Below are 18,943 nucleotides of genomic sequence, written 5' to 3' on the forward strand. Positions count from 1 at the left end.
CTTAGAGACCATTGTAGTAAAGTGACTCTTTCCATTATTAATGTGACCAACACCATCCCTTCCCCATCCCTGTGACACCTCTGACCTAGTACTTTAAAGTAATATGGTCTTTACATTGTAGAGGAGTCACTGAAGCCCAGTGCTATAAATATCTTGGCCACAATTACACAATAAGTGGCAATTTAGGATCTCCTGATGTATAATCTCATATAAAATAGCTTCTGTACCATATTACCTTCCAGTGATTTATTGTACCTCTTCAGAAGAGTGTTTTACTTCTACTTACTATTTACATGTTTTAAGCCATAAAATGTCATTTTTTTGTTTTTTTTTTCCTAAAATTCTGATTTCTGAAAGAATTGTCTGAAACTTTGAGCTTGACCATATTGGCCATACTGGCCATCCCAGCAGATATACATAATTCAGACCTGTTTTCTTTTTCTTTTCTTTTTTTCTTTAAAGCCTTTTGAGGCAGAGGACATGTTTTCAAGCTACATTGTAACCCCCCTCCCACAATACTTCTATACAATCTTTATACAAAGTACTCCTTAATAAATGTTACTAACTAATTACAGGTCATTTCTGTTTTCTGCAAAACTGTCAGGGTTCAGGCTTTGCCATTTCTAGCTCATCATTATGGAGAACAGGTTTAGTTTCTACTGGGCAGTGAAGCAGGGGAAGGGAGTAATTTAAGTGAACTTTATGATATGATATCAGAAGGAATTTCTTTTTGGATCACTAATCCATTTTCTTCCATTTGGCCACACTGTGATTTTTTTCTGCATTAGAAACCCTGCAGTCCATCCTGAAATGTTAGAATACTAATCCTATAGTAATTTATATAATTTGTTGTGAATCACTGCAAAACATTTCCTGTCCTTTAGTATGTGGTTAATTTACTTTTAGGTAAGTACTTAAAACTAATAAAACTGGAGACTGGAGGGGATTCAGCAGATCTGAATTTTCTTATACCATTCTTTTTGTAAAGAAGGACATTTTCAGTAGAGTTATACCATCGCAGTCTCACTGCTTTTTGATTAATGAAACTATTAGCTGAATCCCCATAGGCCACAAAGCGTGAACTTTAAAGGTGGTAAAAATCATAAATGTTAATGGTTTGTAGTCATAGACTGGCCTGGGGTTAATGGCTTTCTGCAAGACTGCTCTCAGTGCCGACCTATAATTGAAGTTTTTGTTCAGAGCCATTTTTCTTCCAAAATCACTTGATAAATGCAGTTTTTATTTTCCTTAGGTAACAAAAGAAGAAAGAACTTTTCAAGAAATAATGAAAAGTTATAGGAATCAGCCCCAAGCTAATAGTCACGTGAGTAACATTATTTTTTTTACTGTCCAAAAATAGATTTGTACTATATCTCTGCTGACAAGTCACATAAAAGGTAAACTTCTTTTATAGTTTTAGTATACTTTAGATTTTCTGCTTTAATGGATACCATTAAACTCAAGAGACAGTTTTATGAAAGGACAGTTTCAATGGAAGCCAGGAAATCTGACTGTTCCTGACACATCTATATACTTATCACAAGTTCTGCCATTTCATTTATTTGTTTGTTTGTTGAATGAGAATATTTTTTACTAGAAAATATAATGAAAATTATCTGTAATAATACTAATATTCTTAATTGCATGAGACTCAATTCTCTGATGATGTTTAAATCTTGTGAAATTTGAGGATTTTATTAACTCAAGTCCAACTTCTTTTGCCATCTGCCAAGAATCCTAATATCTGCATTTCTGAATAGATGTTAAGCATTTCTGATCATGTTGTTATAATAGCTATGGTGAGAATCCTGTAAAACCTTTCAGTCATGGAAATTAAAATGTTAGCATAGTAGCCTGGCACATAGTAAGTGTTTAATGAATGTTAGCTCCATATCATTGTAATTGTAGCTAACGAACACCTTACTTTAAGGCTTTGAGCTCTGCTCTAAGGCAGCATAATGGCCTATTCTCAAGCCCTGCTGATCTGCCATCTTAAAAGAAGAGAGGTGTGGTAGCATACATATCCCCAGACCCAGTACTGGTAGTCATACCCCCTTCTAAGAGAGCCCACAAATAGTTGTATTTCTTTACTTAAACCCCAAAATGTACTGATAGTAAGCGATGTAGAGACGTGTGAAGAGCCAAATACAGGCATTTGTTATCCTATCACGGGCTAAGAGTTTCTGGGCCTCTACAGGAAAACTCTTATTACCAGAGCCTGGAAAGGTCCAGATTGACCCTAAAGATCACTCAGGTGAGATAAGTGTGGGTCAAAAATGGGCCATGCCCCAACTTCATAAATATCCCCTCAGTACCAGTAACCTACAAGAGGAGAGGGAATGAATCATGTCTTTCCAGCTATGTCAGAGGTATGAAAAAGTTTGGACGCAGGAAAGGGAAAATTTTTCATATGGCCATCTGAATGGAGATGGGAATAGGCAGGGGCAGGAAAACAGGCCCCATTAAGAGCAGATGATTCTCATGTAAGGAATTAAAAGGAAGAAGGAACAAGTTCAGATCTTTGAAGGTGGCTTTTATTTGGCAAAACCTGCTCATCAGTCTTTAGTTGCTACTTACTTACTTAATTCTTCTATTTTGTAAAGTCTAAGATGGCACATTTTAGGTGGCAGGCTCAGCTTCAGGATCCCCTCTTCTAAGATGTTTGCCATAATCTACACCTACCATAGCTAATAACATCTTGCCCTCGATTATCACCCACACAGACAAATGTTTTTTAGTTGATTCGATATTTACTTTTCTTATTTTGATTTTGCTTAACCTCTGCTGCTTTGTGATCTCAACAGTCCTTTTTCTCCCCTTTGACCTGTAGGTCTATAGAAGTGTCTTATTGAAGAGTATTCCAAGAGAAGTTGTGACATTCAATGAAAACATAAATGGTGATATTGAAATGACAGATTGTGGTAAGTTATCCAGTTTAACATGCTAAATGTAATATACCTTCGATCGTATGGTAACATTGAGTCATGGTGTAGATGTCAGGCAACATTGAGTCCTGATGTAGATGGGTATGGATAATGCACACACGATTTGAGATGAAACAAGTTTGATAATTATGGGTCAGGTGCCCTAAATCCCTTCGAAAAAGGTAGTGGTATACTGACACCATTAATTTGTCCCCTGTTAATTATGTTTCAGAAGAAATTTCCTATTCTACTTATACATGTTAATCAAACACATAAAATGCATTTAAAATTCAAAAATAAAGCTGAACGACAGGGAAAGCAAGGTTGCTGTCAGTGATCTGCCTGTGGAGACAATTAAGGAAATGTCTTGTTCGTTAGTAAGAATATAGGTGATTCTGCCACCATGAGCAAGGCTGCCACCCTGTTGCCACCACCATGTGAAGACTTCAGGTACTAGTAATTTTTTTTCAAAGAAAAGAAAAACAAATGGTCAATATTCGTATATTGATAAGCTATAAAAATGGCTCTTCTGCCCATTTCCTTTTCCTTGTCTCATTTTTTCATGTATTTAAATATGAGTCTCCATGTGTACCATGACTTATTTAATCCCACAGTGTGAGACTAGGTTGCTTCCAGTTATCCACAACTTTGTGATAAACATCAGTGTAGCTTAATCTTTGTCCACTTCCTTAGGATATCTTTAGGATAAATTTTTAGAGAAAATTGAGTGGATCAAAGACATTTCTTTTCAACTACACAGATAATCTGTGATCACTATGGTGTCTACTGGCATCTGAACTTTTAAGACCTCACCTATCAAAAAGACCCTTTAATAATAATGTCCCAGAATGTGACCCAATTTAAGGATAAATAAGCCAAACTCAATTCTTTTTACATAGATATGTTATTCCTGAGCCTTTTCAAGGTGATGAGAATTATATAAGACAGCAAACGTTGTTCACCTGTCCGTGGTGGTTTATCTGTCCCCACGAAACCAAGCATCAGAGGTTAGCTTGGAAACAATGTGGGTTCCTTGCCTGTTTAGTTTTTTCTCTGTGTTAGCGGATATCTGGAGCCATGAAATTTAAGAGAGTAGGATTAAGCAAAAGGAAATAGATTATGGGTTCTTTTTGATAGATTAAACACAGTAAAAGCTGCAAAAGCCAGAACTTATGTAAGGCAGAAACCTGTCAGAGAAGGAAAACTCAAATATTTTCCACTAAAACGAGCGACAGAAGAGGGGTAAGACTGCACTCTGTCAAAGGCAGAAGACTTGCAAGACCCAGAAAAACAAGTCAGTCCCATTGAGTTCTAGCTCTCACAGGTTTCACTATTTTCCAGAAAGTTATAGGTGAGTGAGAATTAGCTACTCTCCCTACAGCCTAAAGGTTTCAGATCAAATTTGGCTATGCATACATGTATTAGTTAGATATTTACTAGCAGGCAAGGAAAAAATTGTTCTTACAGACCTTATCCAGTGGCAGTGGCTCAGGGCAGGGAGAATGTCCAGTGAAAATGCGCTCAGGAATTCTGGCACCAAAATAGGAAGGGAAGTTACAGAGGAGGATACAATTAGGCAAGACTATATTCAGATAAGACATGTTCCAGTTCCTGGAGCCATGGCTACATGCTATGACCTGGACTTGGACACACCAAAGAACACCAGCTTGGGAAGAACAATTCTGCTTCTAAAAACAAATTCATAATTTGGTATAAACTGATTACTATTAAGAAAACATACACACATTTTATACTTTGGTGCTCAGTTTGGTTAAAGCCCAACCCAGGGCTGTTGCCCCACTAAAACGGCACCAATGACAATGAACTCAAAAGTTATGGTTGTGGAAAAGTTCTTGCTGAAGTGGTATCTATAGAAGAGAGCACCACCACAGGTTCACATGTTTGCATTTCTCTAAATTCCAATTTAATTTATACATAATACAGATGGATTTTTGAACCATCTCTAAAACCACTGATTGCTTATTTGATCTTTAATTGCAAAGAGAGTTGTGATTCATATCACCAGCTTGTATATTAAAGAACACCTATCACAACTCTAAATTCTTTTTAACAGATTTAGAAGATGCTACAAAAACACCAGACTGTTTCAGTGGATCAGTGAGAGAGGAAAGAGGTGATCTTATCAAATTTTATAATACAGTATATGTAGGAAGAGTGAAGTCATTTGCATTGAAATACGACTTGTCAAATCAAGCCCATATGGTATGTTTTATGTTTTACTGCTTTATTAATATCTATAATCATGGTTAGATTACTATATTTGACTAAATAAGTATTTTAGAGTTTAAAACCTCTGTGCTGCATTATATAGGAGAAAATACATTAGTAATTAATCAGAGAGTGATTAAGGCCATGATATAACAGGAACCAGAGGAAATCATGGGAATTCTATTCATCCTGTGATTATACTGTTAGAAATTATGCATGCACAAATGGTTAAGTGCTCAACTACTAGCTGAAAGGTTGGTGGTTCGAACCCACCCAGAAGTGCCTGGGAAGACAGGCCCGGCAGTCTGCAAAAGGTCACAGCCTTGAAGACCCTTTGGAGCAGTTCTACTCTGCACACATGGAGTCCCCATGAGTCAGAATCAACTCAACAGCAGTTAATAACACCTACAACAACAGGGACAAGGACTAGAAGGGAACATAGAAAAATCAAAACGGTTAATTTGGGTGATCTTTCCGCTTGATTTTGGTTTCTACTGCAAAGTTTGGGAGAGAAATTTTTTTTTTCCTCTCAAAATGAAGAGAAAAGGAAATAAGTAGGCCTGGATCTGACAACCCTTATACATTATTATGTAAACCTTAGTTTGGGCAGTAGCAGCAGGCCTGAGAAAGTGTACCCAGCATATAGGCTGAGTTTGGGTCCCAGTATATCAGACTTCAGCTATAAGAAAGAGGGCCCTAGTATAAGGGAAACCTGGAAGCTGCAACCAGCCAGTAGCCCTGTGTATGTGTCTATGTGTATCTCTCTGCATTTCTGCCCTTGTCCCTTTGAAGGACTGGTCTGTGACTATCCTCAGAGGTCAGAATTGCTTGTCCTACTCTATCAGTTCTACCTCCCCACTGTCATGTGCTGTACTGTGAATGTCTCTGCCATCAGGCAATTGAAACTAGTTTTATTAACTTCAAATGAAGATGATGAATGAAATATTAAGGAGCCAGCTCCGTTTGTTCCATTTCTATTGTAGAGAATATTAAAGAAAAATGTAGTCCCTGCTTACCTAAGTCTACTTCTAAATCTTTTGCATTTCAATATAAAGTCTTTCCTGTCTCATTAACAGATTTGTTCCATGTTGGAATCATCCTTCTGGCTCTTACAATTCTCTGCCTCTTTTTTTACTCTCTCTGGCTACTGCTTTAGTTGTAGATATGTGTGTGTGGAGAGACATTTTTATTGTAAATGTTAGACACTGATTACCCTTTGCCCCTACTTTCTTAGTGTGAGCAACACAAGGTTCCCATGCTCCTGACTTACCACTCACAGTGTCTTGCCCCAGAACTCTTACTACTATTTACAGGATTTCCTGAAGGATCTAGGAAATTAATTTTAGTTTATCTATTAATAATTGCTGAAGAATAAGGGATGATGGACAGTTTCTTTGCTGTTTTTCAGCCATAAATAAGCTCTTACAGTATAACTGATTCCTAACTAGGAGATGCCAATAAGAAAAAAAATATGGTGGGATTAAACAAAGGGGGGGAAAAAAAAAGCTTTTTATCCAAAAAAACTGACTTTTGGGGTCATTTCAGATGGAAGCTCCACCACTCTCTCCTTTCCCACATATTAAGCAGCAGCCAGGCTCACCCCGCCGCATTTCCCAACAGCATTCCATCTATGTTTCCCCCCACAAGAATGGGGCAGGCCTTACACCAAGGAGTGCTCTTCTGTACAGGTTCAGTGGCAGCCCTTCTAAGGTAAGGTGCACGCAGAATTTACTCTGAAACAACTCAGAATGGTAGAAGTTCAGATAACCAGTCAGTAATCTTTAATCTTGCTTTTTTTTCAAAGTTGATATTAATAAACTATGAACTGTTACTATGGCCAGTTTCCTATGACCAAAAGCAGTGTTTTCAGTTGAGGTCGTTTAATCTGTTACTGCTGACGAGGCGCTTAGGGATTTCCCTGCAAGAGTCCAGTGTGTCTTCCTCGCAAGCATGATCTTGAGAAGGGACTAGTAAGACAATACCTGCAGCAGTCAGACATGGGGTACATTAAATTTAAAGAAAGGCCTTGAAAGTGAAAGTGCATCTAGTGGATGGTAACCACGTTAGTGAAAAGTCTAAAAACAGAGGCTATCTCCACACAGACAGCTCTGTAGTTATCTCTGTCTTTATACTGGTAAATTATGAAGCTATGACAGGGACATGATAGCTCTTTTCAGTTCTTCAAGGGCTATCAAACAGGTAGGAGACCCTGGGTGATGAAAACAGTTAAGTGCTCGACTGCTAATCGAAAAGTTGGTGTTTGGAACCCACCCAGAGGTGCCTCTGAAAAAAGCCTGGTGATCTCCTTCCAAAAGGTCACAGCCTTGAAAACCCTATAGAGCACAGTTCTATTCTGCAACACGTGAGGTTGCCATGAGTCAGAATTGATTCAATGGCAACTGGTTTGGTTTTGTGTTTTTATCAAGCAGATATGTTCAGTGTGTCTTCAGAAGCTAAAATCAGGACCAACTGGAAGAAATTATAGTGGAGCATATTATAACTCAGTCCAATAACAGTGACAGCTCCTTAACTCATTTGTTTCACACTCAGTTCTGCAAATATCTATTGAGTTCCTACTATACATGGTAAACAAAGTTGACTAAGTTATAATACCTCCCAGACTTGCATTTCCTCTTCATAGAAATTGACTTCCTATAAGGATGTTAAGAGGAGATTCTTGCATTGAATGAAAGATTGGGTCAGTTGACTTCTAAGGCAGTGATTCCCAAACCATGGGTCAGAATCACTTGGGGAGCATGTTGAACACAGATACCTGTCCAAACCAAACAAAACCTGTTGCCTACAAGTTGATTCCAACTCGTGGCAGCCTCATATGTGCACAATAGAGCTGCTCCATAGGGTTTTCAAGGCTGTGACCTTTTGGAAGCAGATCCCCAGGCATTTCTTCTGAGGTGCCTCTAGGTGGGTTCAAACACCAACTTTTCCATTAGTAGTTGGATGCATAACTGTTTGTGCTATCAGGGACATCATAACCTGTCCCACAGACATACAAAATCGCAAAGCTCTGGCAGGCAGGTCTGGGACTCTGTAGTTATAACAAGCTCCCTGGGTGATTGTGCTGTGCAGCTTTCAGGAACCACTTCTCTAAGACTTTGCTACTTGGATTGTGATTCACAGACCAACAGCATCGGCGGCATTGCCTGGAAGCTGTTAGAAATGCAGAATCTTGGGCCCTAGACCAGCCCTGCTGAATCTGAATCTGCATTTTAATAAGATCCCCAGATGATTTGTAAGCACACCAAAGTTTGAGAAGTATTGCTGCTAAGGAAGAGGATCTCAAACCTTAGGTAGCATCAAAATCACCTTAGAGGGCTTGTTAAAACACAGATTGCTGGGCCTCACCTCCAAAGCATCCAGTTCAGTAGGTGTAGTGTCAAGCTCAATAATTTGCATTTAATAAGTTCCTAGATGCTTCTGCTGTTTTCTGGTCTAGGAGCCATACTCTGAGAATCACTGCTAGCAGCAAGATACAGTTTTCAAAACCACCTGAAAGATTAGTTGTAACCACCTTCACTAGTTTGGCTTAGATTAAAAAAATAATTTTTTACCCCCAGCGTTTGAATTTGGATAGAGGATAGAGAACAGGAAAAAAGCAGTTAGCTTAGTTCTTTGCTGCTGTTTCCCTCTTTTCCCCTTTTACTCACACATGTCCTCTGTTTTTGAACAGAGTTTGAAAGATATCAATAACATGATAAGGCAAGGTGAGCAGAGAACCAAGAAGCGAGCAATAACCATCGATGGTGATGCAGAATCCCCTGCCAAACGCCTCTGTCAAGAAAATGATGATATTTTACTTAAACGACTACAGGATGTGGTCAGTGAAAGAGCACATCATTAATGCCACTTCCTCTTTGATAAAAAGCACTTTCAGGTTGTTTTTGCAGAAAGTATGGGCTGTAGCCTTCAAACCTTTCAGCCCTGCAGATGGTAAATATCACTGGGTATAAGAAAAATTGCACCAAAATTATGTGCTTTTTAAACATTTTTCCAAAATGTAGTTGACAGAGCTGTATTGAGTTGAAAAGAAAAGGAATGTTTTAAGTGCCTTTTGAAAATAGTAGTAGTTATAGAGTTTTTAAATATTTGATCCCTTGGTTAGTTTTAAAGATGAAGTAAAGAAAAAACCCATATAGCCCATACTATTTCAGCTCACTTTAAAAAAAAAAGTCTTCTCCTTCTGTGCTTTGTAATATGAGGGTAAATAATCAATTTTTGGTAAGCATGCTGTGACATATTTGTGTTCTCAATTTAATATTGAAGTAGGGGTTCTTTCCCATAGCACTTGGGCCAGAGGGTAGTACACCAGCCTGTCTCTAGCCCACTGTAGTGACTCCACATCCAGTTGCCACTACCATTCTGGGTTGCCTAGATCCATTCTTCTTGTACGCTTCTTCTTGAGCATAAGCAGATGTGTACCTGAGCCCTTGCACCATCCCCACTCCTGGCTTTCCAACCCTGAGCCCTCTTAACCTGGTGTCACAGCACTATAAAAGGGGCACTGTTTCTGCTTTGAAACTTATTGACATTTTGTTTTTTTAACATTAGCTTAATTATACATGCTTGTATTAAATCATGTAATTCTCAAAATAGGAAACTGCTTCTCGAGCCAAACCAAAAACACCCACCTGTTGCCTTGAGTCCATTCCAATTCAGTAGCAATCCTATCGGACAAAGTAGAACTGCCCCATAGGGTTTCCAAGGAGCACCGGGAACTGCTGACCTTTTGGTTAGCAGCAGTGCTAACCAGGGCTCTGCTTCTCAAGCAAGTAGAATATACTTCAGATAGTTGTTAGAAACTTAATTTCCCACTAGTGAGGTAGAACCATGATAATATGTAAGATACTGTGTTTGAAGTCATCATAAGATCAGTAATTTCCAATGTCTAATTGATTCCCTAAAAATATTTGAAGCCTTTTTTGGTCGGCAACCAATGTCACAAAACAATGTGTATTGTTTAATGAGAAACGAATTTGCTCTACAAACCTTCATCAAAAGTACAATAAAAAAAAAAAAAACATGTATTTGAAACCTTTTTCAAAACCACATTAAAATCACTTCATGCCTTGTAATTCTAATATGCATCAGTAAAACAGCTGCTTATTACTTCCCCCTCTTTGTTCTCAGTACTAGTGGTGCATCGTGAGTTTCCTGTTAGGGTTTGACTTGGATTCCCCAGAGATGCATCTTTCCAAACAATCAGCTCCTTAACATCTACTTTTTCTAGTATGCTTACAGAATCTGGAAAAACATGGAAAAGCCATCCTTAATTAATTTTGAGAATATATGTTTTTAACTGCAAACCTTATTTTTTAAAATATATAATGTTTAATTTATCTATGTCTAACCCTGATTGGACCATCAATTAGTAATTAGTATTGTCACAAATTTTATTTTTAAATTTTAAAAACAAAAGGAATTTTTATCACATTTTACTTTTATAAAAATTATATCCTCATTTTTTGTGTAGTATCTACACTGTTATAAACCAAATGTTATAAAGCCTGTCTTGAAACCTTGTACATATTTTTATGTAGCTATAACCATTGTGTCATTTTCATTATTAATGTGCAGAATGTAAATGAGCATTTGTACATCGACTATGTAAGAAACTCGACCAGTTTTCAGGGATTAATGATGTCACTGTATATAAATGGTTAATAAAACATTGGTGTTTTTGAGAGTATTGGAAAAAACTATACTTGTGCTATTTTCTATGTGACTGAAAACAATTGTGCGGCCACCTAAAATCTATATCTCTTTAAGGATCTACTCTTCATGTTTTCAATTCCTCAGTGTAACTTAAAAGCTAATATTCCTGGTGGTTGCCAGAGCCTGGGGGGAGGTGAGAATGGGGAGTGACTGCTTAATAGGTACAGAAATTTCCTTTGGGGTATTGAAAATGTTTTGGAACTTGATGTAAGGGGTGGTTGAATAACACTGTGAATGTACTAAATGCCACTTTAAAATGGCTAACTTTATGTTACATGGATTTCGCCTCAATAATTTAAAAAAAAAAAAAAAACCTTAATCACATGAAAAAAAGAAAACAACAGGATTATTTCAAAGCATTGGAGTGAATATATGGACAAGGAAGGTTATGATAGCAAATTAATGAAAAAGCTCATTTCTCTCAGGCGTGTTTTCAGGCATATTTGTCCAGATGAGACCTACAGTTTAAAAATTATTTTCTAATTAAGATTTTAATATGGTTAGATTATATTAAATTGTATACAAAATAATAGTTAATGTCCCTCCTTGTTTTTATTTTGTTCCTTTATAATATTTTCACTAAGTCAACAAGCATTTATTGTCTGCTGCCTCTATGCCAAGCCCTCTGCTAGGTGCTAGGGATTTAAAGATCAACCAGACATAGTTCCTGCCCTCAAGATATATTTGTAGCCGATTAACGTAATACGGTAAGTATAGTAATACAGCTGTGCGCAGAGAGTAGTGGTGATATTATGGAGAAGGAAGTGATTCACTCTACCTGGGCGAGTGTGTCAGGGAAATCTCTAAAAGGGAGATTATGTGGTTAGTCCATGTGAATAAATAACTGCCACAGGAGGAAAAATATCAAGACACAGAGCACAACCTGTGGAAAGGCCCAACCACACAAAAGTACTACAGGTTTGAGAATCCTGCGAATACTTTAGTGAAGGTGGAGTACAGTGTGCATATGTGGGAAATAGAGCTAGAAAGATGGGCAGGACAGATTGCATAGATAGGCTTTCTAAGCCAGGTTAAGCATCTCAGGTTTGATCATTTCCAGTGGTTCTCAACATTGACTGTGACTGGGAAGCATTAAAAAATACACTGATGCTTAGGTCCCTGAACTCCACCCTCACACCAGACCAGGAACCTGGAGCAGGTATGCACCTTCCTAAAACACAATGGCTTCAGCCACCCTGGCTGCAGACACGTTTCCGAGGTGGCAGAGCTAGAAGGGCTGAGGGACAGTGATCCGAGGCGGGAACCATCTGGGGTCGAGGGGAGGGCGACCTGAGGTAGGGGGCTGGGGCCTGAAAGAGAATGACCTAAAGTAGAAAAGGCAGACTGGATGCAGGAGACGCTCAGAGGGGGAGACCTGAGGTAGGCAAGGGCACCCCAGGAGGAACGACCTGAGGTGGAGAATAGAGACATGAGGCAGAGGGCCTTCAGGAGGAGGCAACCTGAGCCTAGGAAGGGAGACTGCCCCTGGGAGGCACTCAGAAGGAGTGGACCTTAGACAGAGGGCATCCAGGAGAAAAGGGGGTGACGAGGTTGGGGACATTAGGGGTTTTGAACCTGGAGGGGCAGTGGTAGATTTTGATCTTACTTTGGTGAGTTTCTTCAGGAACTTGCCAGGTGGATGATACTCGGGTCCTTTTTTTAGTGAGAGGAACTTGGTTAGAGGGTTGCTGTCATTCAGGCTCTGTGTTACCACAGGTCCTTGCACGTTTGCCACATTAGAGTATGTTCTGAGGCTTTTTTTTTTTTTTTTTTTTGGTAGGGTTAGGTTTAAAATTTTATTACTATGAAGAGTCATAGGCCATATTAACTGATGGTTGATTATCTTTGTAAGGTTACAAGGTGGCATACTCAAATATAAGAAGTTATCTCTGACTGTGGATCATTATCTACGTGGCCTTATTCTGAGCATCTGATGTCCATTGCAAAGTGAAATTGCAAATATTTCCAGTGAGGCAAGTTTTCATGAAGTTGATGACTTTTCTTTCTGTGTGTGTGTAATACATATATTGATAAAACTATGTAAACAAGGCTCCAGGAATTGACAGACTACAAACTGAGATGTTTCAACAAACAGATGCAACACTGGAAATGCTTACTCGTCTATGCCAAGAAATGTGGAAAACAGCTTACCTGGCCAACCAAGTGGAAGAGATCCATAGTTGTGCACATTCTAAAGAAAGGTGATCCAACAGAATGGAGAATTTATCAAACAATATCATTGATATCACACACAAGTAAAATTTTTATGAAGATCATTCAAAGGCGGTTACAGCAGTACATCTACTGGGAACTGCCAGAAATTGACACTGGATTCAGAAGAGAATGTGAAATGAGGGATATCACTGCTGATGTCAGATGGATCTTCCCTGAAAACAGAGAATACCAGAAAGATGTTTACCTGTGTAATATTGTTATACAGAGGCATTTGACTGTGTGGATTGTAACAAACTATGGGTAACATTGCGAAGAATGGTATCATGGATTGAATTATGTCCCCCCAAAAATGTATCAGGTGGCTGGGCCATGATTCCCAGTATTGTATAATTATCCACCATTTTGTCACTGATGTGATTTTCCTGTATGTTGTAAATCCTGCCTCTGTGATGTTAATGAGGGGGAATGGGCGGCAGTTGTGTTAGAGGCAGGACTCAGTCTACAAGATTGGACTGTGTCTTGAGGCAGTCTCTTTTGAGATACAAAAGAAGTGAACAGGAAGACAGGAGGGACCTCATACCACCAAGAAAGCAGTGCCAGGAGCAGAGCATGTCCTTTGGACCTGGAGTTCCTGCTTGGAGAAGATCCTAGTCCAGGGGAAGATTGACGACAAGGACCTTTCTCCAGAGCCAACAGAGAAAGCCTTCCCCTGGAGCTGACACCCTGAACTTGGACTTCTAGCCTACTAGACTGTGAGAGAACAAACTTCTCTTTGTTGAAGCTGTCCACCTGTGGTATTTCTTTTACAGCAGCACTAGATGACTAAGACAAATGGGAATTCCAGAACGCTTAACTGTGCTCATGAGTAACCTGTACTTAGACCAAGCGGAAGTTGTTCAAACACAACAGGGGGATACTGCGTGGTTTAAAATCAGGAAAAGTATGTGTCAGGGTTGTATCCTTTCATCATAATTATTCAATCTGTATGCTGAACAAATTATCTGAGAAACTAGACTATATGAAGAAGAACACGGCATCAAGATTGGAGGAAGACTCATTAACAACCTGAAATATACAGATGACAAAACCTTGCTTGCTAAAAGCGAAGAGGACTTCAGGCACTTACTGATGAAAATCAAAGACCATACATCCTTCAGTATGGATTACACCTCAACATAAAGAACACAAAATTTCTCACAACTGGACCAATAAGCAACATCATGATAAACAGAAAATACTGACATTGGCAAGGATTTCATTTTACTTGGATCTCCAGTCAACACCCATGGAAGCAACAGTCAAGAAATCAAAAGACATATTACACTGGGCAAATCTGCTGCAAAAGACCTCTTTAAAGTGTTAAAAAACAAAGATGTCACTTTGAAGACTAAGGTGTACCTGACCCAAGCCACGGTATTTTCGATCGCATAATATGCATGCGAAAGCTGGACAATGAGTAAGGAAGACTGAAAAATTGATGCCTTTGAATTATTGTGTTGATGAAGAATATTGAATACACCATGGATTGCCAGAAAACAAACAAATCTGTCGTGGAAGAAGTGCAGCCAGAATGCTTCTTGGTACTTTGGACATGTTAGCAGGAGGGACCAGTCCCTGGAGAAGGACATCATGCTTTGTAAGGTAAAAGGTCAGCAGAAGACCCTCAACGAGATGGATTGACACAGTGACTGCAACAATGGGCTCAAACATAACAAAGATTGTGAGGATGGCGCAGGACCAGGCACTGTTTTGTTCTGTTGTACGTAGGAGTGCTGAGTCAGAACCAACATGATAGTACCTAACAACAACAATATTTAATATAATTTTATATTATTATATACCTACTCCTCAGGTATCAACTATCCCATTATCCGACAATTTCACATTTATGACAATAGTAAAAAATGGACTACTTCTATTTTACAATTAACGACATACATCTGGCAGGAAGGAATGCTGAGGTGCAAGGAGAGAGTAACACTGGCTGTGATTGTTAAGGTTGTGTTAACTCGGCTGGGCCATGATTCTCAGTGGTTTGGCAGTTATGTGATGATGTAATTTGGCAGTTACGTAATGATGTAGTCAGTGCTCCATTTTGTGATCTGATGTAGTCATCCTCCAATTTCACATAAAGATTTTCATATAACGACCTAGTCTTTGGAACCTAACCATGTCATTAAATGAGGAGTGGGTATATATGGACTTTATATTAATAAAGACAAGTAAGTATAGATATTTTAAAAAGATATTCATACTATGCATACTATTTTATAACCTGCTTATCTCATTAATATAGCAGAGATGCTTCTTTCATGTCAATATAGGTCTTCCTAATCAGAATGACTAAAGGGTATTCTGTCTTAGGCTGGATTCTCTAGAAAAACAAAACCAGTGCAGCATATAAATATATATGTTGTTGTTAGGTGCTGTTGAGTCAGTTCCGACTCACAGTGACCCTAGGTACCACAGAATGAAACACTGCCCGGTCCTGCGCCATTGTTGCAGCTACTGTGTCAATCCATCTTGTCAAGAGTCTTCCTCTTTTTTGCTGACCCTGTACTTTACCAAGCATGATGTCCTTCTCAAGGAACTGATCCCTCCTGACAACATGTCCAAAGTATGTGAGACATAGCCTCACCACCTTGCTTCTAAGGAGCATTCTGGCTGTACTTCTTCTAAGACAGATTTGTTCATTCTTTTGGCAGTCAGTGGTATACTCAACATTCTTCAACCCACAATTCAGAGGCACCAATTCTTCTTCGGTCTTCCTTATTCATTGTCCAGCTTTCACATGAATATGATGTGATTGAAAATACACGGCTTGGGTCAGGCGAACCTTAGTCCTCAAAGTGACATCTTTGTTTTTTAAAACTTTAAAAAGGTCTTTTGCAACAGATTTGCCCAATGCAATGCATCTTTTGATTTCTTGACAGTTGCTTCCATGGGTGTTGACTGGAGATCCAAGTAAAATGAAATCCTTGACAACTTCAGTCTTTTCCCCATTTATCATGATGTTGCTTATTGGTCCAGTTGTGAGCATTTTTGTGTTCTTTATGTTGAGGTGTAATCCATACTGAGGGATGAATAGTCTTTGATCTTCATCAGTAAGTGCTTCAAGTCCTTTTCACTTTCAGCAGGCAGGGTTGTGTCATCTGCATAATGCAGGTTGTTAATGAGTCTTCCTCCAATCCTGATGCCCTGAAGCACACCTTTCCTGACTTTAAACCACGCAGAATCCCATTGTTCTGTTCAAACAACTGCCTCTTGATCTATGTACAGGTTCCTCATGAGCACAGTATAAATATACATAGGGAGAGATTTATGTAAAGGAAATGGCTCACGTGATTGTAGAATCTGGAAAGTCCCAAATTCATGTGTCAGGCTGGAGGCTTCTCCTGACTCACATAGCCGCAGTTGCTGGTGAATCCAAGATCAGAAGGTTAGATAGGAGGCCTCTGGCTCACTGACTGTGCAGGCTGACAAATCCTAAGATTGGCAGGTAAGATGGCAGGTAAGCTGCTAGCTCATGCCCCAAGAAACAGAGGTAAGATGAACCGGAGCCAGCTGCAGGATCCAGAGCGAGCAAAAGCCCACAAGCCTTGCCAGAAAGTCCACCTATATTGGATGCAGGCTGCACCCAAAAAAAACTCCCTTTCAAGTGATTGGCTGCCCACAACAGAACTCATCATGGAGGTGATCACATTATATCAGATCTCATTATGGAAGTGATTACGTCATTATAAAGCTGCCAGACTACATCATAACTGTCAAACCACTGAGGATCATGGCCCAGCCAAGTTGACACACAAGTTTATCCACCACATATTCTGTTATATAAATATGCCATAATTTGTCCCATTTTCTCGTGATGGCTACTTAGATTGCTTCTAAATTTTTACCGTTACTAATAATGCAGTCATCCACACATACATATTTACTCGTTTATCCATTCTTTTAGCAGTATAAATATTTTATTTTTCTAATTTTATTTATTTTGTTGTTGAGAATATACACAGCAAAACCTACAATTCATCAGTTTCTACATGTACCATTTAGTGACATTGATTACATTCTTTGTGTTGTGCAACCATTCTCACCCTCCTTTTCTGAGTTGTTCCTCCCTCATTAACATAAACTCACTGCCCCCTAAGTTTCCTATCCAATCTTTTGAGTGGCTGTTGTCAACTTGATCACATATAGATAGTTCTTAAAAAAAAGCATAATGTTCAAGGTAGACCTTTTCTACTACTGATGCTCAACTATTATTCTGTTTTAAGATGAATTCAGTGAATATTTTTGGTTTGTTGTTAGGTGCCGTCGAGTGAGTTCTGACTTATAGTGACCCTATGTATAACAAAATGAAACTTTGCCCAGTCCTGTGCCATCCTCACAATCTTTATACTTGAGTCCATTGTTGCAACTGCTGTGTCAGTCCACCTCGTCAAGCGTCTTCCTCTTTTTCGCTCACCCTCTACCAAGCGTGATGTCCTTCTCCACAGACTGATCCCTCCTGATAACATGTCCAAAGTATGTGAGACGTCGTCTTGCCATTCTTGCTTTTAAGGAGCATTCTACTTGTAACTTCTTCTGAGACACGTTTGTTCGTTCTTTTGGCAGTCCATGGTACATTCAATATTCTTCACCAACACCAGAATTTAAAGACTTCAGTTCTTCAGTCTTCCTTATTCATTGTCCAGCTTTCGCATGCATATGAGGTAGCTGAAAACACCATGGCTTTGGTCAGGAGCACCTTAGTCTTCAAGGTGACATCTTTGCTTTTTAACACTTTAAAGAGGTCATTTCTGGAGTATAAGACATAAAATGATACTCGTGAAGAGTGTGCTTCTTAGCTCAAGTAGATAACATGAGACTAAATGGGCAGCTCCTGTCCGGAGGCAAGATGAGAAGGCAGAAAGGGACAGGAGCTGGTTGAATGAACACAGGAAATGCGGGGTGGAAAGGAGGACTGTGCTGTCACATTATAGGGAGAGCAACTAGGGTCACATAACAATGTGTGTATAAATTTTTGTATGAGAAAATAACTTGAATTGTAAACTTAAAACATAATGAAAAAAGTGTGATTATTTTCTTTTTCCAAGTGAACAATCACCCTCATAAAAGGCCATAGATCCTTTTGGGGAAGACTGGGAGAAAGATTAACATTGTAAATTTTGGCAGTGTAGTGGGATCCTTCCTCAAGAGGACCTGGCCTCCCCTTCATTCAAGGGGTTGCGGATCTGTGAACTGGCTGAAGTCTGGGAGTTGATTGAGGGGCCATAACTCTCTCTTCTGGCGATTCGAGTTAGACTGCCATTCACTTGACCTAGAATTCTACCACTTGTACAGATCAAGTAAACATTTACTAGATTTCCCATCTCTCACTCCGAGGGACACCATGACTAAACAGCCAACACTGTAAGTCCATACGAGTCAGACTTCTGATTACTGCTTCGACTCCACTGTCCATTATGGTAACCATACCCACCTTGTTTTTGTCAAATGATTGCCACCACTTGGCCCCTATCACCATGGGGTCCAATCAGCCCCATTGCAGTTAGGTGTCTTAATTTAGTTAGGGCAGCTCACACTGTCAAATCTGACTTACATAATACAGCTATCACAGCAGTCTTCAAGGATGCTGAGGTTCCCTTCACAAATTTGTTTTTCACCATTGTGGTAAAAGGTGTGTCCTCTAGACACTTCATGTGTGGGTCTGAGTCTAACCTGATAAATCCACTCTAACATGCCAATTTACCTAAGCCTTTGGATACCTTCTGTGATGGTTAAGGTTGTGTGTCAACTTGGCCGGGCCATGATTCTTAGGGGTTTGGCAGTTAAGATGCAGTTTGGCAGCTATGTAGTGATGTAATCACCTCCATGGTGAG

The 18,943-nt window shown here is 39.2% G+C and overlaps 1 protein-coding gene across 4 annotated transcripts in view; it reads left to right on the forward strand.

The window, feature by feature from the left end:
* Window positions 1–11,198, forward strand: part of RBL1 (RB transcriptional corepressor like 1) — a 63,484-nt gene extending 52,286 nt beyond the window's left edge. For all 4 annotated transcript variants that reach the window (XM_004370367.2, XM_023724811.1, XM_023724814.1 and 1 more), the window contains 5 exons: window positions 1,253–1,324; window positions 2,831–2,921; window positions 4,999–5,147; window positions 6,699–6,863; window positions 8,842–11,198. In XM_004370367.2, coding sequence (XP_004370424.1) covers window positions 1,253–1,324; window positions 2,831–2,921; window positions 4,999–5,147; window positions 6,699–6,863; window positions 8,842–9,012 — 648 coding nt within the window. In that variant the 3' untranslated portion in view covers window positions 9,013–11,198. The remainder of the gene's footprint in view (window positions 1–1,252; window positions 1,325–2,830; window positions 2,922–4,998; window positions 5,148–6,698; window positions 6,864–8,841) is intronic.
* Window positions 11,199–18,943: the final 7,745 nt, after the last annotated feature.

This window comes from Trichechus manatus, unplaced genomic scaffold (assembly GCF_000243295.1).
Source record: "Trichechus manatus latirostris isolate Lorelei unplaced genomic scaffold, TriManLat1.0 scaffold00008, whole genome shotgun sequence".
Lineage (NCBI taxonomy): Eukaryota > Metazoa > Chordata > Mammalia > Sirenia > Trichechidae > Trichechus > Trichechus manatus.